At 39.2% G+C, this 26,881-nt stretch overlaps 1 protein-coding gene across 1 annotated transcript in view; it reads left to right on the top strand.

Annotated features, from left to right (window-relative positions):
- The first annotated feature begins 400 nt into the window (after nucleotides 1-400).
- Nucleotides 401-26,881, top strand: part of MYO5A (myosin VA) — an 89,098-nt gene continuing 62,617 nt past the window's right edge. Inside the window, 5 exon segments of the mRNA XM_054388226.1 lie at nucleotides 401-434; nucleotides 437-615; nucleotides 9,067-9,177; nucleotides 10,603-10,774; nucleotides 16,318-16,462. Coding sequence (XP_054244201.1) covers nucleotides 401-434; nucleotides 437-615; nucleotides 9,067-9,177; nucleotides 10,603-10,774; nucleotides 16,318-16,462 — 641 coding nt within the window.

Consider the following 26,881-nt stretch of genomic DNA (forward strand, 5'->3'; position numbering starts at 1 on the left):
TGGCATGTGACTTGTAGTGTCAAGGTTCCTGAGATTGCAGTGTGGTTAGATGCAAACTGCATGTTTCTAGCTTGACAGTTCTAAGTATAGAGGAGCAGAGTCTTTTCATCTCAATGACTTTCTTACCCATATGGTCTCTTTTTTGGATATGAAAAATCATGAAGTCTTGCTGCAGTTACTGGCGGTGTCTTTGAGTTCTTCTAATTTGATTATCACAAGAGAATTTTGTGATTACTTTGTGATTTACAGGAGGACACTCTTGCTCTTTGTAGAGCCAGAGAAATAAAATAAAAATACTATGAATTGGTCAAACAATGCAGGAATTCATTGCCCCAACATGGCTCGTCACACGTTGCACTCTGCAGCCTCCATGGGTTATTCATAAGTGTCTTTAAAGCAGATGACCTCAGTTGTTTTGCTGAGACAACCAGAGAGATTTCCAAGTTGCATTATGAGTTAGTGTATACCAATACAAGAAATATGGAACAGTTTTCCTTGGAGGTTGAGCCTATTTTGGCTGGAAAGGAAACATCAACTGCTTCTGCAAGTGCTGGCAATCTGTGTTACAAGACACATGGAATGGAAGTAGATGGTTTAGACTACATGTACGTTGAAGTAAGTAGAGTATGTTTGGTTGTTTTCTTGCTTTTAACTTAGGTGATGACTGTATAGCCAAGCATATAGTAGCTTATTAGTATAATAGTTTATTACCTATTGGGTAAGTAGAGTTTTGACTTATGATCTGGAGATACATAAGGAAGACTTTCAAAAATGCCAGACCATTTCATTGTTTTGGACATTTTCTCCCATAGGAAAATCTCATATGATGAGAAGTGTTTTCAAAAGTTGTTAGAATTTGATGTCAGTGCACTTGAGAATCTTATATATCGGAAATACAAAGGCAACACAAACTTCTTACAAATGATAAAACAGATAGTGCTTGTAGAGAAAAGGAGTGAATGGTTTCTCTAAGGCTAATAAGGTATATGATTTCCAGCTAGTGTGAAAGATTCTAATTTCACTCCCCGTCCCAATTCAGAGGTGCTTTCTGTAATTTCCCTTGCTAATCAAGGCTAGAATTGCACTAGTGAGCTGAGCTGGACACTGGGGTCCCATCAGTACTTGCAACCAGTCTGCCTGGCTGCACCCAGCAACTCCTGTGCCTGCTTTGCACTGGGGGATTTACGAGGGCAGGGCTGAAGATGGCAGTGGAAGAAATGCAGCTGCGCTCACCAGGGAGTTTCTGAGAGCAAGGCTGTGGCCATTAACCCTAGTTCTGCTTTCACAGCTTCCCCTGACACTTTGGGAGGGCTCTTTGGAAGGTTTGACTCTGCTTACTGGTTTTGAGTTAGAGCTTGCCAGGCCATTCACACCAGGTCATTCTGGTTTCCTTCTGCAGGGATCTACTGCTAATTCCTGGTGGAAAAATGATGGGACTAAATATAGCTTGATTAGATGTGCTTCACTGCAGTCAGGTTGCTGGTGTAATATGGCAGAAAAGTGTCTGTGGTAAGGAGTTTGCCATAATGACAGAGTTCTGTTTCTGGTTAGCTAAGTAAAACTAGTTTTCCCTGAATAGCTCAAGCTAAGTCAGTAAAAGCTCTATTTTAATGATATAACTGCCTCTCAGCCTGAGGCTTCTGTGTCATTCTAACATAAAATAGTCAGTTAATTTTGGATTTTTGGAACCTCAAGTAAGTGTTTTACTTTCAGTGCATTCTTTTTTGGGGGATCTGGGATTAAGTAAAATCAAAAGAATCCTGTTTGGACTTGAACTCAGCCTTACAGAAAGACACTCAGAAAAGTACAGCCTTACCTATTCTCAAACTTTATGCCAAGTATCGTTCATATTTACCTTTTTAATTAAGCTTTCACTGTTAAATCAGCAATTGTTCATATTTCAGATGCTTTACAGTTACCAGAAAATTCAGCCTTATTTCACCTCTGAGCTAGATGATCCCTTATGGCTCCACTACTTTTTTTCTCAGTGACTTGTGTCGGAGCGAGTGCTGTAGCACTGCACAGCGTGGCACATCTGTCTGATCAATACAGCCCTTTATTTACCCTTCCTGCCTAAGCGAGTGCTAGAGACACCAAGTAGTCTCATGGCAGTGATGCAGATGGCTCTGTGCTGAAGCAGAAACACCGAGACAAAAGGCAGCGCTTCTTTTTTCTGTGTGTATGAACCCAGGATGAACAGCCAGCTGCAGCCAGCTCTATGAACCCCTCTGTCCCCGAGCGAAACCTGGGCTGCGCTGCGTGTTGCGAGAAATGATCCAGTTATCCTGCCTCCTCTGGGTGGGGTTTCCAGGCTTTGGGGGGAAGAGGTATAAAAAGCTTCTGTAAGATCTTCAGTCCATTTAAGAACCTGGGAAAATTAAATCAGTGTTTCACTGTGTGACATCAAGCGTTTAAAGGCTTGACTAAATTTCTACCAATGGTTTGGAAATAATGCTTATTCCAGCAGTTAGTTAATTACGCTGTGAAGTCTGTATTGTGACTTGCATCATCTTACTGGTGCTAAAACCCCTACAACCAGTTGTTCCATTCAGCCTCGTTGTATTTATTTTCTTGGATCTTAAATTCAGACATGAATTCAGCTGTGAAGGTAAACATGAAATGATGAGTATTTTTTTGTGTGTTTGTATCCCTTAAGTATTGGAGATTTTGAAATTTTATTGAGGCATATTTTTGTATTACACCCACAACATTCACTATAGGCACACAAAGATGAAATCATGCATCCTTTTCCTAATAGTCCTTCTTCAATGCAACATATGTTATTAGCTAGTATTCAGGGATGGCTCTAGTTGCTTCATTTGCCCTTAAATTTCTCGTATCCACTCTTCTACAACTCTTGTAACGTGTTTTTCAGACTGGATAAATTAGGTGGTTTAAGGCAGATTTATAATTAATGCCTTTTTGAAATCACAGTGTTGGCTTTCGTTTTGGTGGCATGGATCAAAATGCAATCCAGAGTATGCCTCTCTGTGAGGATATGACCCCAAACAAAGTTTTTCATAAGCCAGAATATTTTCTTGTTGCTCAGTTTGGGGTAGGCACCACTCTTATACTCAGCTTTTCATTGATCTTGTTGTGGCTGTTCAGTGGGTTTGTGTCTCAAGTAGTGACCAAGTCTCAAGTAGTGGTAGTTTTGATCTAGCTGTAATTACCTTCTTTTTTTTGAAGATCTTTCAAAGCCATGTTCATTCCTTTGACAGTCTCAAAATCAAGACTGAGAATATTTGTAAACATTGATTTTTCTTTGAATATATTTTTTAAGCCTGGTTTGCTTTAAATGAACATTTCTTGAGAAGTGTGCTGAATTAAGTGAGAATAGTGTACTGCAGCAAGTAGGACAGGAGTCCTACTGTTTCACATGGGTTTTGTTGTAGGTTATTATGCTGTAGGTTTGATGATGTCTGGTGATTTACGAGGGTCCCATGGCAGATGGGAAGCTGCAAGAACAGTGGTTCAGGGGCATCACTTTTTGTTGCCCTATGTAGGCTTGTGGTAGCAGCAGAGACATAGTGAAGGATGCAGCTGGATTCAAATGCGGTGGATATTTATACAATAGGTGAAGTACTCAAGTACAACAGATTTCTTTGAGCTGCAATTCCAGTAGATTCTGTGTGTGGTGAAGGATGTGCTGCCTTACCTGCCTGGTCTTTGAGTACAGCAGGCACTTTGACCCAAATTGGCAAACCCATTGTCAGTGGTATGAAAGCTCACAGTGGTGGTATCTCTGGGTCACCACTGTCCCCAGGCCACTGTTTGGGAATTCCATGTGTGGCCAGCCAGGGCATTCCCATGAGGGAGAATAACATGGGTCTTTTGATCTTCCAATTAGTTAAACTATGTGAGATTATTTTAAAGATAAAACATTAATACAAATTATCACATGTATTTTCCCTACTATATGTCATGATATAAATGATTGTACATGTATTTCTAAATTAATTCTTTCTAAATATCAGGCCTTAAACTGTACAAGAGGTATATAAATGGCTGTTGCTGAGCAACAAACCAGAAAATATGCTCCATGCACAAAGAATGGTACTGCCTTTAAGAAAATCAATAATTTTTGTTTTGATTCTTTTGCAAAGTTAATGATGCCATTTCCCTCAAAACTACTTTAGATTAGTTGGTCAGAGGTTTTGCAGAAACCTGCTTCCCAGTATTCCCTAGTTTCTTGGCTTTTTTATGAAAGGAGAGTAAAGTCTTTTTTTCCGACTGCAAGCTGCAGCAGGTAATGAGAAGGCAGTGCATCTTTGGGGGACTACCTGTGTGTTGCGGGACAGATGGCAGAAATTTTCAGAGCACCCCCATCCAAGGAGATCACACAGTTCAGAAATCCTTTTTTTATTAAGTTTGCATTTTGAACTTTCATGATTTTGTGCTCCTCTGCCTTGCTAGCATAAACACTTTTTCTAGCCTAATAATGCAGCCTGTTTGCTCCTGGTGGACATGTTCAGTTAGCAGCAGGTTCACACTGAACGATTTTGGTCAGATTTGTGTTTGACTTTAACCAGCTGTAGCTGTTCTATTGGCTTCTTCAGCTAGAGCTGCTGTATTTGATGGTATCTCTTTGATCCAGACATTAACGAGCTGCTTTATTCCTACCCAAAATCAAGGTCACTCTTGAAAGAGAGAGAGACAGTGTCTGTGGAAAGTTTTTTGTGGTTAGCACCTGAAAGACTAATTTTTGAGACTGTCTGTAAATAAATAGATGACCTCTGCTGAAGTGAGAATCATAGAAGTTCACTTGTATGGGTAGATCTTGCTGAGAAATGAGGGGCACCTCTTTATGAGTTGAAATTTCCCTTTTCTTTTCAGGATGTAGATAATTTCATGAACTTTCTCAGCTTTTATATAAAGAGCTGTTAGCTGGGGAAGATAGCTGTTATCTCTTTCTGCAGTGTTCATGATTGTGCAGTGGAAGTAGAAAACTCTCTGACTGCTGAAGCATCTGCTGAGCTGCTTGCATGGCTAATTCCGTTGTCAGCAATGTCAATTAGTACTTCAAGAGGTTAGTATCTCAGCAGAGAGGCTTTGTGAGTCATATGGTCTCATTTGATAGATAATTGTTACAGTCTGATGATTTTTTCATGTGATCTAAGATGAAATCATGTGGTGTGAAACAATACTGTGATTTCCCATATTTTCTTATTATGTAGAACCATGGTAAAACAGCTAGCTTTTTGAGCATCTAGTAAAAAAAGAAAGCTTTTCCCTGTATTTTTTTCTGTTACAAACTCTTTTAAAGTCACTATGCAGATATCACTAAGCCACTGCCTTTCACCAGTCCAACACGTCCTCCTTTGAAAAGAGTATGGTGATTCCACACTTCCATGTGGTGGAAGACAGCCTAGGCAAGAAACCTAGTTTTGAAATAGTCCTGTCACTATGCTTGTAGTGATTTCTTTTCCTTCTGAATTCAAGGGAATCTCATCTGTGTGCCTGTATTTTCATTCTGATGATTCAAACAAACAAACAATAAAACCCCAGCTGGTTTGAAATAAGTGAAGGTCTTTTGAACGCTTGGCTCAAGATAGCTGGCTGCAGCCTCCCTCCCAGAGTGCCAGTATGGCCATGGGGTGGGAGAATGGGCTGCATGCCCTCATGCCTCTTCCAGTCCTAAATCCCCAGTGAGGACAGTAAGAAGTCATCAGTGCTGAGCCATAAACATACCTGAAGAGAAAGCACAACATTAGTACCTGGGTAGCAAAGCTAAGCTTGTTACAGGGAATATGGAAATATGACGTGCAGGTAACACTATTGTAGAACTTGGGGTGACACAAAAGGCAATAACACTTGTCTAAAATTTAATTCACTGCTCTTTCTTGACTAAATCATATTATTTTTGTTCTGGTGCTTCAAAATTTGCATTGCAAAGAGTAATATAGTCATTGATCATAATCAGGCACAATTTCACTAAGGTTCATTTGATTCTTGCCATAATTTTAATTGTCATTTCAGTGATAGGATTTTAGAATTTACTATCATTTTTAGGCTAGAATTTCCTTCCCTTTTTAGAAGGCTAATTTGTGCATCAATGTCTCTAGAAGTTTATTTTAGTCTTAATGTAGCCATAAACTTGCTTTTATATTCCAGTGAATAAAGAGAGATCAATAGTAGAGGTAGTAGAGTATTTCCCAAGAGAGATGCCTTTGGTCCTGTTTCTGCCAGTGGTGGTGCTTTGTTTTCTGCTGTAGAACTGAATCCCACTAAAGGCTAAGCAGCAATGGGATTTTAACATCAACATTATAAGAAAAATAGAATTTTGATTTGATTTTGCAAATCATTGTGCTAAATTAATGAGGTGAGAATGTTGTGAAGTGATTCAATGCTTATAATTGGGAACATCTCTCTCTTTCCTCCCACCTATTCTTTTTACCAGGTGTTTCTTTGGCAAGTATTTAAAGCCAGGCAATGATGCTAGAGATGAAAAGCTACTGCTTAGGGCTCATAGAATAATTTTAATATCTGTAGGCTTGTGCTGTGTGGAAGGTTCAGCTGTCTGTAGTAACCCAGTTTCTATGGTGATCTATTTTCTGCTTTCTTTTTCCCTTCTCTAGACAGAAACTGCTGTGCAGCATTCACTGCCTGAAGTTAACAGCAATTGTGTCTTGCAAGGCACATCAGCAAACTTAGTGCAGCCTAGAGAAGACCAGCCTGCTTAGCTGTTTTGCTAGACAGCATTTAAATACTCTTTCATATTACATCTGCTTTTCTTTCTGCTAATTCCTATGATGAGAGGGAAGCAATATCCCATCAGAAATCTTGAGGATGGGGAACTGCTGCTATAGTTGGGATGAGGTGGGAGGCAAGCTGGGCGAAGCGTGGTACACTTCTGTCTTCAGCTCTGATACTGTAGCACTCTAATACTGCACCTCTATTGGCACATCCTTTATTATTCTGCACTTTCTGTCGGTTTGTACTTGCACTGGCATGTGCACTTGTTAGCACACACCTTCTTTTTAACTCAAATGAGGTTTCTCAGCCTCAAAGGTGCGGATACAGCAGGGCTGAAAACCAGCTAGAGCCCAAGTGTCCAAACTGCTAACTTTCTGTTTGCTTCAGGTCGTCTTTGTTGGCTTCCACTGCTGTTAGATGCAGTGCTCTTTTGAATGGCAGGAGCACATACTGGAGAATGGTTTAGGGGCCATTCATTTTTCAAATAATTCTTCAATATTCATGTCAGGGGGGAAGAGGCTATGTAGGTAATAAAGTTATACTGTGCTTTTGTACCAAAACCAATAACAAATATATGTGAAACTAGTGAAGCACACAGGAAAAAAAAACAAACCCAAACCCCAGCAAACCTACGTGTTTACTACAATGGACAAAGTTTCTTGTCTTTGTGTATAGTAGATTCTTGCAACTGGCATAAACTGGTGTGGGAATATAGCATGTTCTATAGTGAGAACAATGAAAGTGATTTTAAAAATTATTAATTTCATTATTTTTGTCCCTTCACTTGGCAGAGAGAATTGTTTCACATGTATGGCATGAGCTTTCCAAGAGTTTGGGAGCTTTCTAGATGAAGGCAGCAGCAATGCTTTAATGGCTGAAGCATGTTTTAAGGGCAAAAACTGATGTTCTAGGCTGTTGTAAGCTACTCACATGCACCATTCTTGAGAAGCATCCTGGATTTGGAAAGCAAATTGCTTTGAGAAGTTCACAGGAGTTCCAGGCACGGAGCCTTCCCGACATCCTCCAGCTAGGCAGGGTGCATGTCCCTGTCCTGGGCCAGGGGCTGGGGCTCCTCCTGCCTTGCTCTGCAACCTGCTGCCTTTGCTGAACGTATTGTTTCCAGTCTTGCTACAAGAAGGCAGAATCGTGTTTGGTCTGTCAAAAAATCCATAGTAGAAACAAGAAGTTCATCATTTTAAGCAGTGGGAAAACTGAGTTAATAAAAGGAAAAAACCAAACCAAACCAAAAAGCTTCAGTGTTCTTTGAGGCAGAAGGTGTTATGCAAAATTAAGTTGTGTAAGATTAGGTGATGAAGCTGTGTGACCACATGCACTTTTCTCTGCCATCAAACGCCATGCCTTGACAAATACATTACTACAGTTATTTTGAAATAATTTAGTAGATTGAGAATGTTTTGCAACATGGCTACACTTCTAGAGCCAAGAAGCTGTTTTGTTTGCAAAGGTGTGGTGGGTGTGGTATGATCTCAGTGCTCTCTAGGCATTGCAAGAGCATTGGTTCAGAAGCTTTAATTTATTAAAAATGTCATAGCCTTTTCCTTGTGTTACTCAAGAGCTGTTTCCATATGCACGTATTTGCATGTACATGAAACTGTATAAGTAACTAGATGGTTTCCATACACCTTTAATTGATTCCTTAATATGAGATGACCATTATATCTTCACTCATTCAAAGGTATGAATATTCATCTTGTTTTTGAAAATGAGTCATATGTTTGCTCTGGGTTACTTTTATGAATAAACTTTGAGTTCAAATACTAATTAACCGGAGTGCTGGTTTGTTTTATTTCTATTATCTGGAGGCCTTCTCAACCAAATATTTTAATTTTTTTTTCTTTTGACATTCTGGAGATAATCCATTTTCAACATGCCCTATTTGCAGCTACAGAGGAAAGAGCTTTTAGCCCTTGAGATCAGGTAGCTTTGCCTGAATTAACACAGATGTGCTAAAGTGTTCTTTTAGGAAAAAAACCAAACCTATATAATATTGTGCAGCAAATGCATTTAGAACCTACTCAGAAGAGTTATTGCAAGTAATTTCTTCGATACCTAAGGTTTTGATCTCTCTGAAAACAGATTATTTCTTTTTTTCTTTGTAGGTTTTCATCACTGAGTGCATATGTTGGAACGTTACTTTGCATGGGAAATGCCTTTTTCTGTGTGGGTGCTGAAATAAAGCTTGTGTAGCCTGTTATCAATAGGACAATTTATTAATCTCAGATGTTCTAATCAACATGTCTCTTGCTTAAGGGCTTGGTTGTTAAATATGTATTTAAAAGAAAAAATAAGGCAGTTTTGATGTGTACTGCTGCAACAAGAAGTCACTGATCTTTTGCTGTTGTATTGCAGTATGCCAGGGTTTGGATCCCTGATTCAGAGGAGGTCTGGAAGTCAGCAGAACTTATCAAAGATTATAAACCTGGAGACAAAGTCCTCCAGCTTCGACTTGAAGAGGGCAAGGTAGGTCTGCATATCGTTCTTAAGCTGATAGTTCTTGTTCTTGATCAGAGACTAATGTATCTCACAAAAGAAGCTGTGCTGTCAAAATATATCTGTATTTATGTATGTGCAATTATTCTTGTCCCTTGACTGCCAGCAATATTTTCATTTTTTGGTGTAATAAATTATACTGTGTTGTTGCAAAAATCCATTTTGCCTGATTTTAAAAATAAATAAAATAAAACAGTTGTTGCTTCTCTCCAGCTGCTTACTCTGTTCATCATCTTTTTCTACTTATGCTGTTAAATATATAACCCTGGTTTGTTATTACAGTGAGAACAGTGTTGCTAGGAGAACAGTGTTGCAGAGAAAGAAGTGTGATTTTTAAGTCAAGCATAACCATCAGAAGATTAATAAAGATAAAAAGGGGCAAGGATTAAGGACACTACAAAAATAATGCTCTATATGGTACAGAGAAACGATGACATGTCTGTGAAAAGCTTACATCCTTCTGGTGAAGGCCTCTTCATTTTTTTCATGCCATTTAAATTATTTTAATTTAATGATGATTCCTCACATCTTTGAATGGAAACCAAAGATCTAGTGCAGTTTGTCAAACCGTTATTTTTAATTTCTTTCTTTCTTACCAAGGGACAACTTAGATCCTACTTTCATGTAGAAGCCTACCTAGGAATTCAGTAAAAAGAACAGATTATAAGTATAGAATAGCTTCTAAATAAAATATCTTTCTTGAATGAAGTAACTCGTTGACTCACTCACCTTTCTTATATGGCAAGCTGAGTACAACCTTTGTAATCAGACGAGATGAATGTTCCCCCTGGCATGTTGCAGGCTCTGTGGTGATGCTGTGAACTTGCACATTGCATGTAGCAGAATGGGGGTGTTTGCCAGTTAAGCCACATTGTGTGGGGACAAGGAAGTAGCAGGTAAACAAAATCATTTTAGTTCTAGTGACCTCTATATTGGATATTAATCTTTGCCTTCAAAAATTATAAATTGCGTCTTTTCAGTTTGTGTGTTCTGCCAACGTGTTCCTCTTGTATCACTGTGCATGAAGCTGGCTGTAGCCTGATGGGAATCTGCTTCTTTTTCTTTGCTCAGGAGGAAAATAATATGGAAAACATGGCTGGGATGTAATATGTTTTGGTTTATTTAATAAAAAGATTTGTCAGCAAAAGCAAGGGGTTTGCTTAAGTAATAGTCTGAAAAGATGATACTGCTTTATGATTGCATCTAGAAAACCCTTTTGAGAGATTTTAAATGACGTTTTTGTAGAAAGAACTGCAAAGTCAAATCATCAGATAATTTAACTCCTGCCTTGTGTTTTGTGTAACTTAGGCTGTGTTGCTGGGAAGAGCAGTTGGAGAGGCTGAATGAGGAACCCTAAACACCATCTCTTTCAACGTGTTTCCATTTGATTTTCAGGAACTAGAGTACTGCCTAGATCCGAAGACAAAGGAACTCCCACCCTTGCGAAACCCTGACATACTTGTTGGTGAAAATGACCTCACAGCGCTCAGTTATCTCCACGAACCTGCTGTTTTACACAACCTCAAAGTTCGATTTATAGACTCTAAACTAATCTATACCTATTGTGGCAAGTACTGTCTTTTCATACCATCGTTTTTGCAGAGAGTGCCCTAGATGGGAAAAGGAAAGTTGGTTATTGACATGTCTGCTTTGAACTTAAAGTCGTTTAATGACAGGGCATGTTGGGTTATTCTTTCAAAACTCCCTGAATGTTTATGGACTTTATGTGCATCAAGTGGACTTGAAAGTATTAAGGTTCATAGAAAACTGACTTTGCTGTGTGTTCCTCTACCTTCCCAATAGACTCTATTTCTAAAATGCGTATTCAGCAATTTTACTTTGCCAGTGGGATTCCTGGCTGGTTGGTGTTCCCTGTAAGCTTGCTTAGATAAGTGTGGACTGGAGCAGGGCTTCATGTGGAGCAGGTGCAGGAAGCTAGTTCTGCTCTTTGGTGAATTTATTGCCTAGATATGATTGCCTACCTCTTCATTGAGCTCCTCCATCTCTGTATGGAAGATATCAGTTTATTTTTTCATATTTTCCAATCAGTGCAGCTATCACAATTAGGAACAATCTCAGTTTAAAAATGCTATTTAACTCAGACTAGAGATTATCCAAAGTTGTTGCCTGTGATAATTTCCAGTGGCCAGAGTGGGGAGAAGTTACTTTAATGATCACTTAATTGTAAGTGCAAAATTGCAGCTGGGTGGTCTATTTTAAAGAAACATTGTGAGATAGTTTAAGCTTAAAATTTAGATTTCATAGTTCTGGCCTTTTTTTCTCTTTACTGTGTGCATGTATTTCTTTTAAATTGCAGTGTTTAGTCAGAAGACATTACTGATTTTTAATGTAACCTTTCAATGTACATAAACTTTGTGAATTTTTCAAATATTTGCCTAGTTTACCTGTACTTTGGACATTGTGCTACTGCATAAGAAACAGTTTAGTCATTACTGGATTTTTTTACATTTTAAACTGAATTAAGACAGAACATAATACGATGATGATATTGCTAGAAACCAGATACTGAAAGTTTTCTTCTTGCAATTGACTGATTAAGGCAAAGACCCATTTTTTCCAGTAAGTGAATTTGTGTATCCCTTGTAGTCCAGATTATATCAGTAGAAAACATGCCTTGTGATTTCTTTTTTAATATGCAATTTAACTTTATCTCTCATCAGGCTTTTGTAGGACAGTCCTGGTTCTTGGTATTGCAAACAAGGGTATACTGAGCCTTCTTGATGTTACCACATGTTATTGGACATGCTGTTCATAATTTCACTGTACTTTGTGCCATTTTGCAAAGTACAGAGTAGGAAAGGCATGTTGTAAGGTGGCCCTTGACAGTAGCTAATCATGGCTGCAGGTATCTGAAGCAGGAATTTGTGTTTTGCAGTGGAAGCCTTGTCCTATCCTGGTCTGCATATGGAATATGCCAAGGGTTAGATTTTCCCTCTTCTGGTCTCAGCTATAGCTCCATGCATGGTGATGAGTATGGAGAGCTGAGACAACCAATGCGTTGAACATCTTGTGATGGACAGACCACAGGCATTAATGTCCTGCCACATTTTGCTCACTCCAGCTATTTTTAATCTGCTGGATGCTCAGCAGACTGCATCTGCTCCCTGCCCAGCTCTCATCAGTGTCCAGACCACAGGGGACTGAATCAGAATTTGTCACCCACTGATGCAGCCAACCTTCGTTCCTGTAGGAGTGGGAGATGATTCATACCCACATTTCATCCTATCCTGCAGTCAGAGCTTGAACAGAGTCACAGAATAATTCAGGTTAGAAAATACCTCTGGAAGGTCTCATTGAAGCTTCCTTCTTAAAACAGGTCTGACCAGATCAGATTGCTCAGGGCTTGGACCAAAGTATCTGATTATTTGAATATCTGCAGTGATCTCCATAGCCTTTCTGGGCAGCCCCTGCTGGGGTTTAATGTTCTGGTTCCAGCAGTGGGAAACCACCTTAGTGCCCCCAGTCTAGACATTGTCTGTGTTTCTCTCCCTAGTGTCCCCACGGCAAAGCTCTTGATGGGGATTCATTTTGTGAAAAGGCTTTTGTGCAACTGGAGTCTCATGGCCTGAGGTTTTCAGTCTGAGTTTGAAGGTCCTGTGCCTACTGCTAGCACCATGCCCCTCCCATAACAGCCTGCCTGGCTGTTTGCAAACATGCTTTGTGTTTGGCATCATTTAAGAGGCTTTCTGAAGTCTGCTAGTTTCATATTTGGGAAAACATGAAAACAGGATGTTTTTCCTAGTGCAGCTATACTTGTGGGTTTGGCTGCTTTTGTAGTTCCAGCCCTCATAGGGCTGGAAGGCCTTTAGCTCTTCATGGATGGGTCTGCAAAAGGGCCAGGGATAGTGGCTGTTTTGCTTTTGACCAAAACTCAAGTGATGATTCTGGGAGCCACATGTGGGTTTATCATAAACATGTGTATCCAGTCCTGTGGGAGTTCCTGATGGTCAAACTCCAGGTGAAGGAGGTTTAACACTGCCTGGTGACTTGAGGATTTATTAGCTTGGAATGTAGGCATATGTACGTTGTTAAAAGCTAAGGAACATAAAGTTGGTGTGTCAGCCTTTAAAAACCTGGTTTTTGGCCATAAACATTGACCTTTCAAACCACCCTATCAGTTCCCATCCTGAGTACAAGTTACCTCCCCCCTGCAAATGTGGTTACCTTAGAGCTCTGTCTGCAGAAGGAACAGCATTTACCTCCTTAATCTGACTCACACATTAGCCAGGTTAGTTTAAATGCCCCATGAAGGTGGTTTGATCTAACCCATCTGATTTAGCCTGAGGGAGATTAAAACCGCTTTAATCCACCAAGAAAATTATGGTAACATTATTCTTAACCAGCAGAACTAGAACTGGGATGGATGGATGTCCATGGCCATAGAAATGAATTCAACCATGCTGTCTTAGTGTAACATGTCAAATGGATATTAAATTATTTAAAATTTCACTTTTGAAGCAATCCAAGCTTTTAAACAGAAAACTTCCTGATTTCTTGATTTTAAGTCAGCCTTTCACCAGCAATTAAGAGGTGATTTATAACTTTGCTTTAGTGTTGGGAATAGGAAGTGGAGGATAAATGAAGGACATTGAAAAATTACAAAGGAAAATTGGAATGTTTACATGGAAAACCTGCTGTGGCTGTGATGAAACCTCAGTGAATACTGCTGATTAGTTCAAATGTATAAAGTACTGCTTGCTGTGCAGGAGAGCAAACTATAGTAAGTTATTTATGTTAATATCCACTTTATCACAGATAGGAGAATATATTTGAGATAAAAGAATTAGATAGACTTATTTTGATTATATATAGGAAGACTGGCAAAAAGAGTAGCTAAGGTTCAGTGTAGTGTAATTGCAGGAATGAAAACACATGTTAATCTGATGTAAAAATTTCATAGAAGGCATAGAATTCCTTGTTTTGGATATTTCCGGATGGTAGTCGCTTGTTGATTTTTTTTCAGATTGCTACTGAAGTTGAGTGATCTAATATGCTGGAGACTTGTCATGCAGCTTCTTGTTTTGAATTCAAGGGTTTATTTTTGCCAACATAACCAAAACCAGGGGGGAATTGTCTGAAGCCTCATACAGGGTTTTTTTTTAATGCCTCTTTGATTAGACTTGCAAGCGTGAGAGGCTCGGCTCAGTGGTGAGGAGGCCTTGCTTAACTTTTTACTACTTTTACACAGTTACAAAGGACAGATGTCAAAGAGCAATGCCAAAACATTCCTCGAGTGTGTTAGTACTGAGATCTCTTCTCCTTCCTAACCCCTCTCTTCTTTTTGGCTTATCAGTGCGGCGCTAGAACTTGGCATTAACTTTTAACAGAGAGTTTTCACTCAAACTCCTGAGTCATTTCAGTGAAGTCAGGGCTGATGGAAAAACACTGACTGCTGACATGGGTGTGTCTAGCTATAAAACTTGCCACAGATTTGAGGAAAGATTGAGATGTCTCATATCTCTTTGTCAAATATTCTACTGTTAAATATTTGTGCTTGATCTATAAATGCATGATAGGATTTAAAAATGGGATTATTCTCCCAGCAGCAGTGCCAGGCTGTGGATGCTTTCACTTCCCTTCTCCCAGCATTTCCATGGAAAATTTCTTAGCTAGATATCACAACACTGTGATCTGCACAGAGCACAGGGCTAGGATCTGCATTGAGGAAGTCTTTGTGCATGCGTGTGAATTTCTGGGTAAATTTAGAAATGAGTTGAGTGCTGTGGAAATGCTTCTCGTGTGGGTTCTTCAGAAATGGTTTGTCCAAGGAGTGTGTGTAGCATACTTGCTGTAGTCACTCTGCAGCCATCTGTATCTGCATTGTTGCTTTTAGGTGCTAAAATACTTGTGTAAGAAGAAATCCTGTTTTTGAAATGGTCACAGTTAAAATTAGAGTTTCTTTCCCCGCCCCCCCCCCCCCCACTTACCGCGTTTTCAAGGTGAGGAGGAATTGCCATGTCAAGAGGGCACAGTTTGCCTGGCACAGCTGGGTCTCATGTGACAGTGATCAGTGTTTTCACCCCTGCAAGGAGCAAATAAGTGTTCCCTACCTGTTGTAAATGCTGCAGGAGAGAAAGGTATAAGTAATCTTTGTCAAATCATCCCTGTGGCCAGAGCAGTCATCACTCCTCGTGAAAAGGCAAATCATACCCAAAGCATTTGAGATCTCACTTTGTGGCTAGGAAAGATGTAAGGAGTTAAACTAAGCTTTGCTGTGCAGGGAGAGTAAAAGGATGGCATGAATTCAGAAATGCTCTAGTAGTGAGGGGTATTTAAAAAGGCAGATATATGTTTAATTGAAGTGGAAACCAGGAAAATGAAAGATTTAAGTAGCTGTAAACATGGATGTGTAAGATGAGGGTTTTATGGTGCCTTCTAGAATTGTAATTACTTAATTTCGTAGAATCATAAAATGGTTTGGATTGTGAGGGATCTTGAAAGGTCAATTTCCTAATATTACTGTCTACTGCTATGCATCAGCCTTACAAAATGTGTTTACATGCATTTTTCTTTTTATCCCTTTGAGCGGGAGGTTGTCCTGCCTGACTGGCAGAAATGCCCTGGAATCCAAATTACACCATGACTCTACTTTGTTGCTTGTTACAAAAACTGGAGTTACTATTCCTGGGCACAGCATAATGGCTGAAGTGTTAACCCTTTTCACATATTTGCACTGACAGTTAGCAAAGCCATGCAGTAGTTATAATTCACAAGTCACATTATTGTTCATAATTCACAGTAAAACACAGGGAGGAACAATGCACATTCATTGGTTTACTGCCTTGAGCAGGTGGTATTTCAAGCTGACACACTCTGAATCTGGTTGTTTTGTGCATACTAGCTTTAGAAAAAGCAGATAGAGACAAAGAGTAAAATGCTGTTCCTGCTGTGTTTCCTGAAGCAGGGTGGAAGTAAACTCTTGTGATACTATTTTTGCATGCAAAACTGTGGTCAGAAGGAATATGTTTAAATCAGTAATACCAGATCCTTATTCTTGTCTAGGTTAGAACAGTAGTTTGTATTAAAATATTCTTTCAGTTTATTTTGAAACAGCTATTAATAATTTCTTTTGTTTAATTTCCTTTGTAGGTATTGTCTTAGTGGCCATAAATCCTTATGAACAACTGCCTATCTATGGCGAAGATATCATCAACGCCTACAGTGGCCAAAATATGGGGGATATGGATCCACATATCTTTGCAGTGGCTGAGGAAGCATACAAGCAGATGGCCAGGTTTGTAGACCATGGGTCTTGAAATAATTGCTTTTCTAGAAGAAAGAAGACATAAGACTTCTGTTCTTTCGCCTTCCCTTTAATTTACAGCTCATTAAATATTTTGCAAGGTCTGTCTTTTATCCAGTTTTAGTTCATGTTTTAGTACATTGCACAAGAGGACAAGTTGCCTAAGTTGGTGAACAGTAAAGCATATGAATGCCATAGTCCCTGATAGGTAACAGGAATAGTCACATAACTTATCAGTATTTAGGCCTAAAATTAGCCCAGTGCTTTATAAGATTGTTGTTTTAGTTTGACAAAATGTGGAGATACTTTTTATTTGTCAGTGGATTTTTAAAGAGAAAAGTGCCAGATTCTGAACTGTTCATATTTATATATGATAGCGACAACAGAAAAAAAAAATCACTCAGCTTATGAGTGCTATTAGAGGCTCCTAGTTGTGTTGGTAAAGTCCCAGCTATGTAATTTGCCTGTGATTATTGTTGACTAGAATTAAGAGGGAGCAGAGGGACAATTGCACAGAGTGCCTGAAAACGGTCCCTAAGCACACTGTAAGAGCTGTGCAGGAAATCCTCTCTTCTTTAAATATTGCATAAAAATGAACTTGTGACCCAAGGAGAATGCTTGTCAGAAACTTCCTCCCTTTTACCCCAAGAGGCTTTCAATTTGAGGAGCTTTTGAAATATTTCGTTTCTAGGATAAAGATCTTTTGAGCTACTGTAAGGTCTTTGGTTAACATGATGGTCCCCTCACTGGTTAGCTGCAAGCTGTTGTTGGTACAAATTTTCCTTGTTGACAATAGAGCCCATGATCAATTTGATTAAGTAAAACTGTGTCAGATTTCTAGATTAATTGCAGCGGCCCTCACACTGCGGTGCAGGAGGGGGAGGCAAGGGGAGAATGGGTTGGAAATGATAAAATGTTCATCTTTGAATTCATGTAAGAGCCGGAATGAATAAAATGTTCTATATGCTATGAAGTTAGCTGTGTGCATGAATATGGTGATATGTGATACCCAGGTAAAAAATAATGTCTAAAGAAATCGGATATGTTACAGTACAACATTTCATGACTTAGGTTAATTGTGAAATAGCCAGTGTTTCAAATACACCCCACATCTGTGCTGGTGAATGGCAGAGATATTCACTTCACTTCCTTTCTGCTAGGAAAACAGACATAATCTGATATGGAGATACAAAGGCAAAGCTCTGTGTTATGACAGTCTCATCTGCATTGTGGCTCTGTCAGTCTAGGTCCCTGCTGTTTTACAGGTCTAAAACACTTGTTTTAAACAGTCTTGGTACTCAAGTCCCTCTAAAAGATCTAAAAAATAAGAATTTATTAGCCTTCTTTTGCATCTGAGGAACACTTCAGTGACTTGCAATTATAGGTCAGTGATGGGTAGATGGATGCAATCCAAATTCCCACAATTTATGATCTTAAGGAATGGAATTAAGAGGTTGGAGGAGGATCTCTTTCTGCTGGCTGCCTCTAACCACTATCTGAAGTGGGCTTACCTCTTACCTGTGCTGCAGTCTCAAATTGCTGGATTGTCTGTATTCTGTGTGCTTATCAGGTGAAGTCTGTGCAGTGGAGGTTTCTGCCTGACACCATCTGTATTCTCTGCTGCCAGAGGAAGGCATGGGACTAAGATTTTGGCTAGAGTTTCTGCTGTGGTTTTTCCTTTTTGAGTTAATTGCCTGCTCTTCAGCTCTTGCTGCACCCTCCAGCAATTCTGCTGTCCTGAATAGCAACAAATAAGATGCAGCAGACATTGCTTTTAGAAACAAGTAACAAGGAATTATATAAGCATGGAAATTATCTTAAATAATCCTTTTTCATTAACAAATTAATTCCTTTGTGCATCTACAACATGATATAAACATGTTTTCCTTTTATGAATAACTGACAGTACTTTCATAGGTGTAAAATGAATTCTGAGCACACAGCTCAAGTGATACAAATTCCTCTACACTGAAGTAACAATTTCATTGTTTATTTAGTTTCCCAATGTTTATATTCTTTTATCTCTATTTGTTTATTTTTGCTTGTTTGTTTTTAAGAACTTTTCTGTCACTTGGACATACTAGGTTTGCTCATTGGATTTTGTTTTCTAATGCTGTTTCTAATTTCTTAATCAGTTTCCCTGCCCTTTAGCTTCAGTGGTACTTCCTATACTCTGAACAAATCACGTTTTACTCCTGAATTAAAAAATTAAAGAAAAAAATGTGCAGATTTACATTTCTGAAGCTGGTTATTTAAAGATTCAAATGAGATTGTCTATGATTTATTTAATGCTTTAATAATTGCAGTGAATATTCATATGGTAGCTACTAATATGGGCATTAATCTGCATGTATGCATGTAATTAATCAGATTTATTTTTCTGTTGTTTCTAATCTTTCCTAACTCCATGTTTTAATGATCACTGGAATAATTAGTCATGATGCTCCTATCCAGAAGGCTTCAGTGAGCTCTTCTAAATATTTACTCCTTAGTCACCTTGTTAATTTATAATTTAATGATTTAGAGTTTTTCTTGCCACCTTCCTTACTTCATCTGCTCTGACTGAGAAATTCCTTCCATGTGTGTAGTTGTAAGTAAATTATCTCTGTGGTCTTCTGCAGCTGAAGGAAATGCCCCATGACAGCAATCAAGAAAGCTGAATTATACATTGAATATTTGCATTATGTCTTTAGAAAGATGCAGTGCAAAAACATGGGCTCTGGAATGACAGGGATGGAGCTCATACATGGCTTGTGCATGAACAGTGATATTCAGCAATGACTTGAGATTAATTGCAGTACAAACCAGCACATAAAGATACCTTTGCATGTGAAATCTTCTATGTAGAGAACCAAATGGAGTGTTTTGTATGGACTGTGAGGTGGTGTGCTCATCTGGGCATCCATTTCCTCTTTCAGCCGCAGTTCTGTCACTGGTTTGCAGCAGAGGGTTAATGTGTTTATCCATAGCTGGCAGTGACATAAGTGATTACTGTTTGCTTCATGTCTTTTTCAGCACAAGAAAATGTGCACTTCAGCTCTATTAAGAGTAATCCCATTTTGGATAATTATTTATTTTCTTTTTTCCCCCACTTCTCTCTGCTCTCCCTTTCTATTCCTCCCTTCTCGTCTGTATCTTTGTGCCTTTTCCCCTTTCTTTATCTATCTCCTACCACTCCTCTGCACAGACTGATGTTTTTTGTTTCCAACACTTTCCCTCTGCTGTGTCCAAAATAAGCAGTGAACTAGTTTTACAACTGCATTTAAATTGTGTTAGATTTAGGGTTGTGTATGCCTCCTACTTACCAAGAACTGTGTTGGTTTGGGTTGTATGATGCTCCAGACAGCAGGTGTAAGGGTTCCAGAGCAGATCTCATCCCATGTCGGAATGAGAGGAGATCCATCTGCAGGTGTGTCACAGTGGGAGGGAACAGGATTGGCCAGCTGGGGTCCTGTTCAAGGGGCTTCCCCTTGCTATGGGTTTTTGTGCAGGGCATTTTGGGGGCTTTGCTGTAGTTCTGTAGAAATAAGCTGTGCTTTTGGAAAGAGCTGAGACCTGTGCTCAGAGGTCTCTCTCTTCTCATGTCAATGTATTGTTCATGGATAATTTGATTCATTTGAGCAGCTTTGGGACAATGCTTAAGGCAGACAAGCAAATTAAAAAGAAGTAAATTATTATTGAAGAACTTATTTTTGTCTCAGAAATACAAACCGTACTGTCAAAGTGTAGGTGCTTGCATGTGTTGAACCCTTTGAACTACGATGCATACTGCTTTTGTAAGTTAGCATTTCCAAATTGTTAACAGAGAAGAATTTGCTTCTTGGCACTCGCCCCTCTGTGGTAACAATTAAAACTGAGGCAAAGCATCAATTGGAAAGTATTAGATTTTAAAGTTTTTGAAATGTTTTACAACTTTAGCAGGAATTGTAACCATCATTTTCTTTGTACCATTTGCTAGAAGCCTCCTGGGGGGTTTGCAGTGAGAGGATATGTTGATGATTATACTTGTGAAACTGTTAGCAGTTGCTTTAATGTATGAGACTTAAGATTATCAGTTTCCTAACACTGTTAGAGGAAGAAGTCTTAAATCATGGTTACAGAGGTTCCCTTTCCCTGCCTGGTAAGGGCGTATTGCTATAATTAAGATAATCTATTTTTCTATCATCATGTTGTTTGTCTGGTTTGTTCCATGCCACTCGTGGTTAATGATAGATACTGCAGGCTTTTCAATTTAATAAAGTTAATTTGGAGATTGCCTCCTGATTAAGTAGTAAAGTTATCTGGCAAAGAGCAAGTTGAAAGTAAGATTTGCAAACAGCATTACATACTGGCAAGACCTCTATAAAACTCAGTGAATATCAGGATGGGAAGTAACAGTGTATGAAAACATCAGTTTTCAAAAGCAGTTTTGCTTTTTCTGTTCAGACAAAGCGTAATGATTTATTTGATGTTACTGTGTATCTTTTTGATTAAATTACCTTCAATAAGCAGGCTGCCTCTCTGTTTTGTCAGATTTTTAGCATATGTATGATGGCTCTCAGCTTTGGAAAGATTTTTTTTTCTGTTACTTTCTGGTTCAAAAGGCAGCTTAGGGAGCTCTTGGGTAGGTGTTTTGAAAGCACCTTGGCTGACAGTCCTTAGTTATCTCGGGCTTCTCAAGATGATGTTCTCTTACAAAAATGCACATTTGATCAGCTGCTGCTTTGCTTTTGAGTGTGTGATAAACAGATACTCTGTTCTCTGCTGGCAGAAGTCGGGAGGGGTATGATTAACAACCCGTTACGGATCTGCGTCCAGTTATGAAATGAAAGCCTGCTGTGGTGGGCACTCTACAAACATACAATGGCCTCCTTTGACTTATGGCTTTGACACATGACTTTTAGATTAAATACCTGCCTTGAAAAGAGATGGTACTTTTGGAGCTCTGTTGTTAAAATTAGAAAGTAAAGAGAAATTATCCTTTCTGGAGAGAACAGATGATTTTGGAATAGTCTCTGATACTTTGGGTCTGACATTTTATGATATTATGGGCACCTGACAGCAGATGGGGTAACCTACTCACTGTAATATCAGGGACCTACATGTATGAGCAGTGATTTTTAGGCAACAAAAGGGTTAAGTATGGTCATAGCTGGAAGCTAGAGTTCATGTGAGGTGTCCTGCTGGCAGCTAAGCAATGAGCTTTCCTAAACTGTTACAGGAGTGACCTCTGACTAATCCCTAGATAAATCAGTTGCATAGTGCTGGCTCATCTTTGTGTTCCTCTAGAGTGCAATCTGTCATGATTTTGCAGCATGTGCTGATCTCAGTTTTCTTCATTTGTATAGGCTGAGAGATGTAACTATCAATTCATTATGTTTTCACCTTTTGCCATTTGTACAGTTGGGAACTGTGTTTTCTGAATACAGTTAAAATGGCAAGTGGTGTGACTTGTTAAAAAAAAAAGGAACAACACATCAAAAAACTACATCTTCTGGGTTTCACAGTATTGCACAACTTTTTTACCAAGTTGTTGTGGAAGAGGACCAAATGATGTTTAAGAACTTCAGGTATTTCAGAGTGTTTTCAGCTGGAACAGGCTGAAGAAAATTCAGGTTATGTCTCATTTTTGTTTGACACTTTCCAAGAGCAGATCTCAAAGTTCTCTACAGAAGAGATTGGTGTCATTATTTCCATTTTGTAAGCTGAAACAGACATGAGAAAGTGGAAGAGCAACTTTGGCAAGTTCACCAAGGCAGCAAAAGTGGGACATAGAGCCCATGAATGAAAAATCCTGAGCCAGTAGTTTGATCACACCAGCTTGACAATAAAATATGTGAGAATAGAATATGGAATTGATAGTGAAACAGTTAAGTGAGTTTCCTGATCATATCCTCCCAAAGCTAATTCGTTTTCAGCACACAAAAGGTAAGATGCTATGTTTTGCTCACCTTCGTTTCCCGCAGCTTTAAAAGGGGTCTCTGTGCCAGCTAACGTATTGCATAATGTTTGCTTTCACTGGAGGCTTCGTGTGTTCCAGACACTTTGCAAACGTTCACCAAAGTCTGTTTCCTCTAATACTAATACATGAATTTCTGCTTCTACAGAAGACAGCTAAGGCAGAAATGGGTGTGCTGTGCCCATGTCTAGATCAGCTCAGAGCTGACCCCAGGTGCTGAGCTTTCCAGCCCAGTGGTCAAAGAAGATGTTTGTTAGAAATGCTGTTAGGCTTTAAAAAAGTTACTGGAAATATATACATATATATATATATATATATATATATATATATATATATATATATATATAACATGTGATTGAAGTCCATGTTTTTTTGTTGGACTAACGTTTAATGCTTATTAAAAATGAGTGGTTTTGCAAAGAATTAATTTACTGCTTAGTTGGAAGCAATTGTTGTGACTCAGGGTGCAGCTGAACAATTCTCTGAATTCTTCACGTGTGGCATCTCTGAAGACCAGACTGTGTCAAGTCTTAAGAGCGTGTTAAATCAAGACAGTCAGAATAAGCTGATGTGTACAGGGTGTGCAGGTGGAACAGACCAGGAAGTGTAGCTGCTGTTGTGCAGAAGAAGTGACGCTTGCTCCTGGGCCATAATGCTGTGTAACTCACTTTTCTCTTCTTCCTCCCCACCCCCCATCACATCTGCACAGAGTGATTCAAAACATTTCAGTGTCTAATAACCCTTAGTGCTTACATAGTACTTTGCAATTCTGGGTGTTTTGCGAAAGTTACCTTTGTAATCCACACAACAGCCCTTTGAGGGTGGAAAAAATAATTATCTGTGTCAGGCCTCACCTTTTGGGATGTGCCAATACAAGTGAATTTGGCAGCTTTGGCACTGGGAATGCCAGGATGACGTGGCTCCATGGGGAAGGAGTGGCTGTGCTGCTGTGCAGAGAAGCACTGCAAGAAGGAAGCTTGAAAAACGAGGGAAAAGGATTTCCTGCAGTACAGGTGAAGGCAGAGTGCTGGGGTGGCATTTATTGGTGCTGTCTGGTTATATGGAATACTTCTCCAGAGGAAGGTGACCTCCCAGGGATGGTGGCTTAGAAACTACCTAAGAAGAATGGAAAAATGTGCTTGTGTTAAGTGGGCTGTAGGAAGCAGTTGGAAAGTAAAAGGACAAAACAGGGGTGCTTTCTCATCTTAAAGAGGCCAAGAGCCAAGGATAACGGAACTTATTTTGGGCTGCACAGAACTTTGTAATTATAATATTTTGTTCAGAAGAGTGACAAATGGCAAGATGTTGCCTCTTGCCCTTGATGTGAGAGGTTTCGGGAAGACTTCCCGCACCTGGCTGCGGTTGTTCTTGATTGGTCCAAGAGTGTTAGAAAACTGCTGAATGAATTTTTATTTGTTTATTGAACAGCTACATTGCTTCCCTTTGAAAAGCAAATCCTGGGTTTGTAGACTTGCCAGTTTTTATAATGGCTCCTAACAGATGCTGCACACCCTGGGCTGAATTTCAAAGGCTTTTGCACTGAACAAGTACTGCTGAACATGTACAGCCTTGTTTGCTGCCACACAACACCACACTTAGGCAAAGGTGAAGCTAAATATATTGCACAGACTTGTGTTAAACTTTACAGGGCTCATGGGGTTTACAGCTGCCTTTCTCTTTAGGGTAAGTGAAAAGAGAAAAGCAAATAGCTGTAACAGTGGAAGCATCACACAGAAGTGGAGCACAGTTGCCCAAAGACTTAACCTGAGACCTACCCTGGCAGGGGAGTGAGGAGCACACAGGCTGGTCAGCTCTGCAAAGAAGTCCATGTATCTCTCCCAAACCACATTTCATGCTGAAAAAAGAAGAGTGCTTTAGGTAAAAGAATACAGACATACTTAATTTCAAGTTTACAGTCACTGGTATTTTTAGGAAATGCCTATTTAGTGAGCCTTCAGATGAGGTGTACAAAATGTTATTATTTCATCTTCTACCACGTATTTGACCTTCTGTTACTTTATTCTGCGTTTGTCTGCTATGTATCCTCCCTCCTACGCTGGAAGAACCCCAGTCCCTTGAAGACAGTGCTCCCTTTAGCCTGCTGGTGCTGGCCTTTTCTGGGTGGGAAGTTGCTTTCTGAATTTGTTGACAAGTTCATTAAGCTGCTTTCTGTGAAGCTCACTGATGCCACAGAGAACTCTTAACTTTATATTGATAACCTGATGAAAGGAGATGGTTTTCACAGGAAAGGAGTTTAAAGTTGTTTCTGTGGGTAATTACTCCAAGGCTGAATAAAGTTGTTTGGAACAAGCAGAGCATTAAATATTTATCTCTGTTTGTATAAATATTTATATCTGTTCATATAACATCAATATTCTAAGATTTTTGGGAACATTGATAAAGCAGTTACAATGATATTTAGCACTTTTACACTGCTTTTATTTTCAATGCACTACATAAATTTCTTTTATTTCACCCTGTCGATGCGGAAGTTGTTTTGGTAAAATTTTCTGTGTTCTTGTTTTTGTTGCAGTTACATCATAGGGGAAAGAGGATCTTTATTAAATGGATCTGTTTGGTCATGCTCTCGGATTCAAAGATGTGTGGATGTCCTGATTGTAGATACTGGAGGTTATTTTGGTCACTGCTGTCACAAATATGCAAAAGGGATGCTGGGAAGTTGATTGCAAAAAATAGTATGTGTGCTTAGGTCAGAGTTATGTTTGCCAGCTGCATGTATGGACTTGTGTCCTTGCACAGTTTGGAAATCTGCTTTGTAGTGTAAGGTGTAAAGTATGTCACTTAGCTTAAGCTAGGTTTGTATTGGTTCCTATGGCTGTCAGAGTATCTGCAGCTAATTTCAAACTTGCCAGCATTTCAGAACAAATCCTGTGTGACCTTTCAGCAATGTCATTAGTTTCAAAATTATTTTCTTGGATTGGTTTCCCTGCTGCTGTAACTCAGTCATAGGGTCACATATCATTAAGTTCCCTTTCTGTCTTTGATAGGCATGACACACATTGATGTTAGTGGTAATTATGTGTGTATGCTGAGAACAGGCTCTATCCCAAATGGTCCCTGAGTTGCAGATTCCTTCCCTAGGAGTTTGTGTCAGGTTCTTTGATCAGTCAAAATTCACAGTTTTGAAAATGTAAAGCAATTCCAAGCTTACAAGTCTACCTATTACCACAGAACTGCAGTAAAGGAACAGCAGTGAGATAAAGCAGACCAGACTGTCACTGCTAGATTAAATAAAAGCTATTTATTGTGTTCTTGTTCTTACACTGAAGCAGGAGGAGATTTCAGTGTTTGAAGGTTGCTGCCTTTACCAACTGGTTTGATTTAAATAAAAATAGAAACTGTCATACACTGTGGGGTTGATACCCTTAGCCATAACCTAGACCTGTTATTCCAAAAGAAATGAACAAACCAGTATTAACTCCATAAAAATAGGCAGTAGATTTAATTAAACCTCTTAGTACTGAAGCAGTGAGGGAAGATGATGTCCTGAAGTGGCAGCCTTCAAACCACCCTGTCAAGAAGCTTCCTTAAAACTATCAGCACCTTGGCAGTGTCCTCAGGGTTAACAAACATAGATGATTTAGGATCAAAGGCAAAGTAAGTACTAATGTTCTTCTCATCAAAATGCTCTGTTATTTGATCTCTTCATTTTATATTAAGGATATCTCACTCTGATCTTTTCAGCCAATCTCATCTATGTTACATGGCATCGAGACAACTCAGCTTTGAAGTAGGTCATCACAGGCAAACATTTCAAAGTCCATATCAGAATCTTTTCAAATCAGTGTTAATGACACAGTTTTGCCAGGTGGCTTGTGTATGAATGGATTGGTATGAATGTTGATGCTGATGTCAATAATTCTGCATTCTTTTGGTTTGTTTTCCCAGGCTGATGATTTTGTGGTGTGTGTGCTTACATACCTCTATTTGATATTATTTGCTGTGGACTCATGAATCTGAAAGACAGGATCAAGTGATACATCCAATGCACCAGTCACAGAAAGCAAAAATACCACAAAAACTATGGTGTGCTTTGATGATTAAATTGAATAGCTCTGGGCTTCCTTAATCTCCTCTGAAATGCTTATTTGATGGATAAGTTTTTAACAGGTTTAGTTTTTTTGCTTCAGAGAGGGATTTTCTATTGGTAAAGAGGAAGAAGGTAAACAAAGATATCTGTAGGGATTTGTCAGTCTACATGTCTCAGTTATTCTGATCTGCTTGGACAGTTTGCTGTGGAAGTAGTGGCTGTGGCACAGTCAGCTGTTCTGTTCAGTGGGTGTAGTGGTCTCAGGGAACTAAAATGGTTTGAAAATCAACAGTTCTGCGTTTAATGTTAGTAATTTTAATGTTTCATTTCTTGCAGTATTTTTTCTTTTATGCTGAAATCATTAAAAGCTGTCTGAGATAATGACAGTTATCAGTGATTGGTCAGTGTTGCTGCAGCAGTC

The sequence above is a fragment of the Indicator indicator genome, chromosome 16, assembly GCF_027791375.1.
Source record: "Indicator indicator isolate 239-I01 chromosome 16, UM_Iind_1.1, whole genome shotgun sequence".
Classification (NCBI taxonomy): domain Eukaryota; kingdom Metazoa; phylum Chordata; class Aves; order Piciformes; family Indicatoridae; genus Indicator; species Indicator indicator.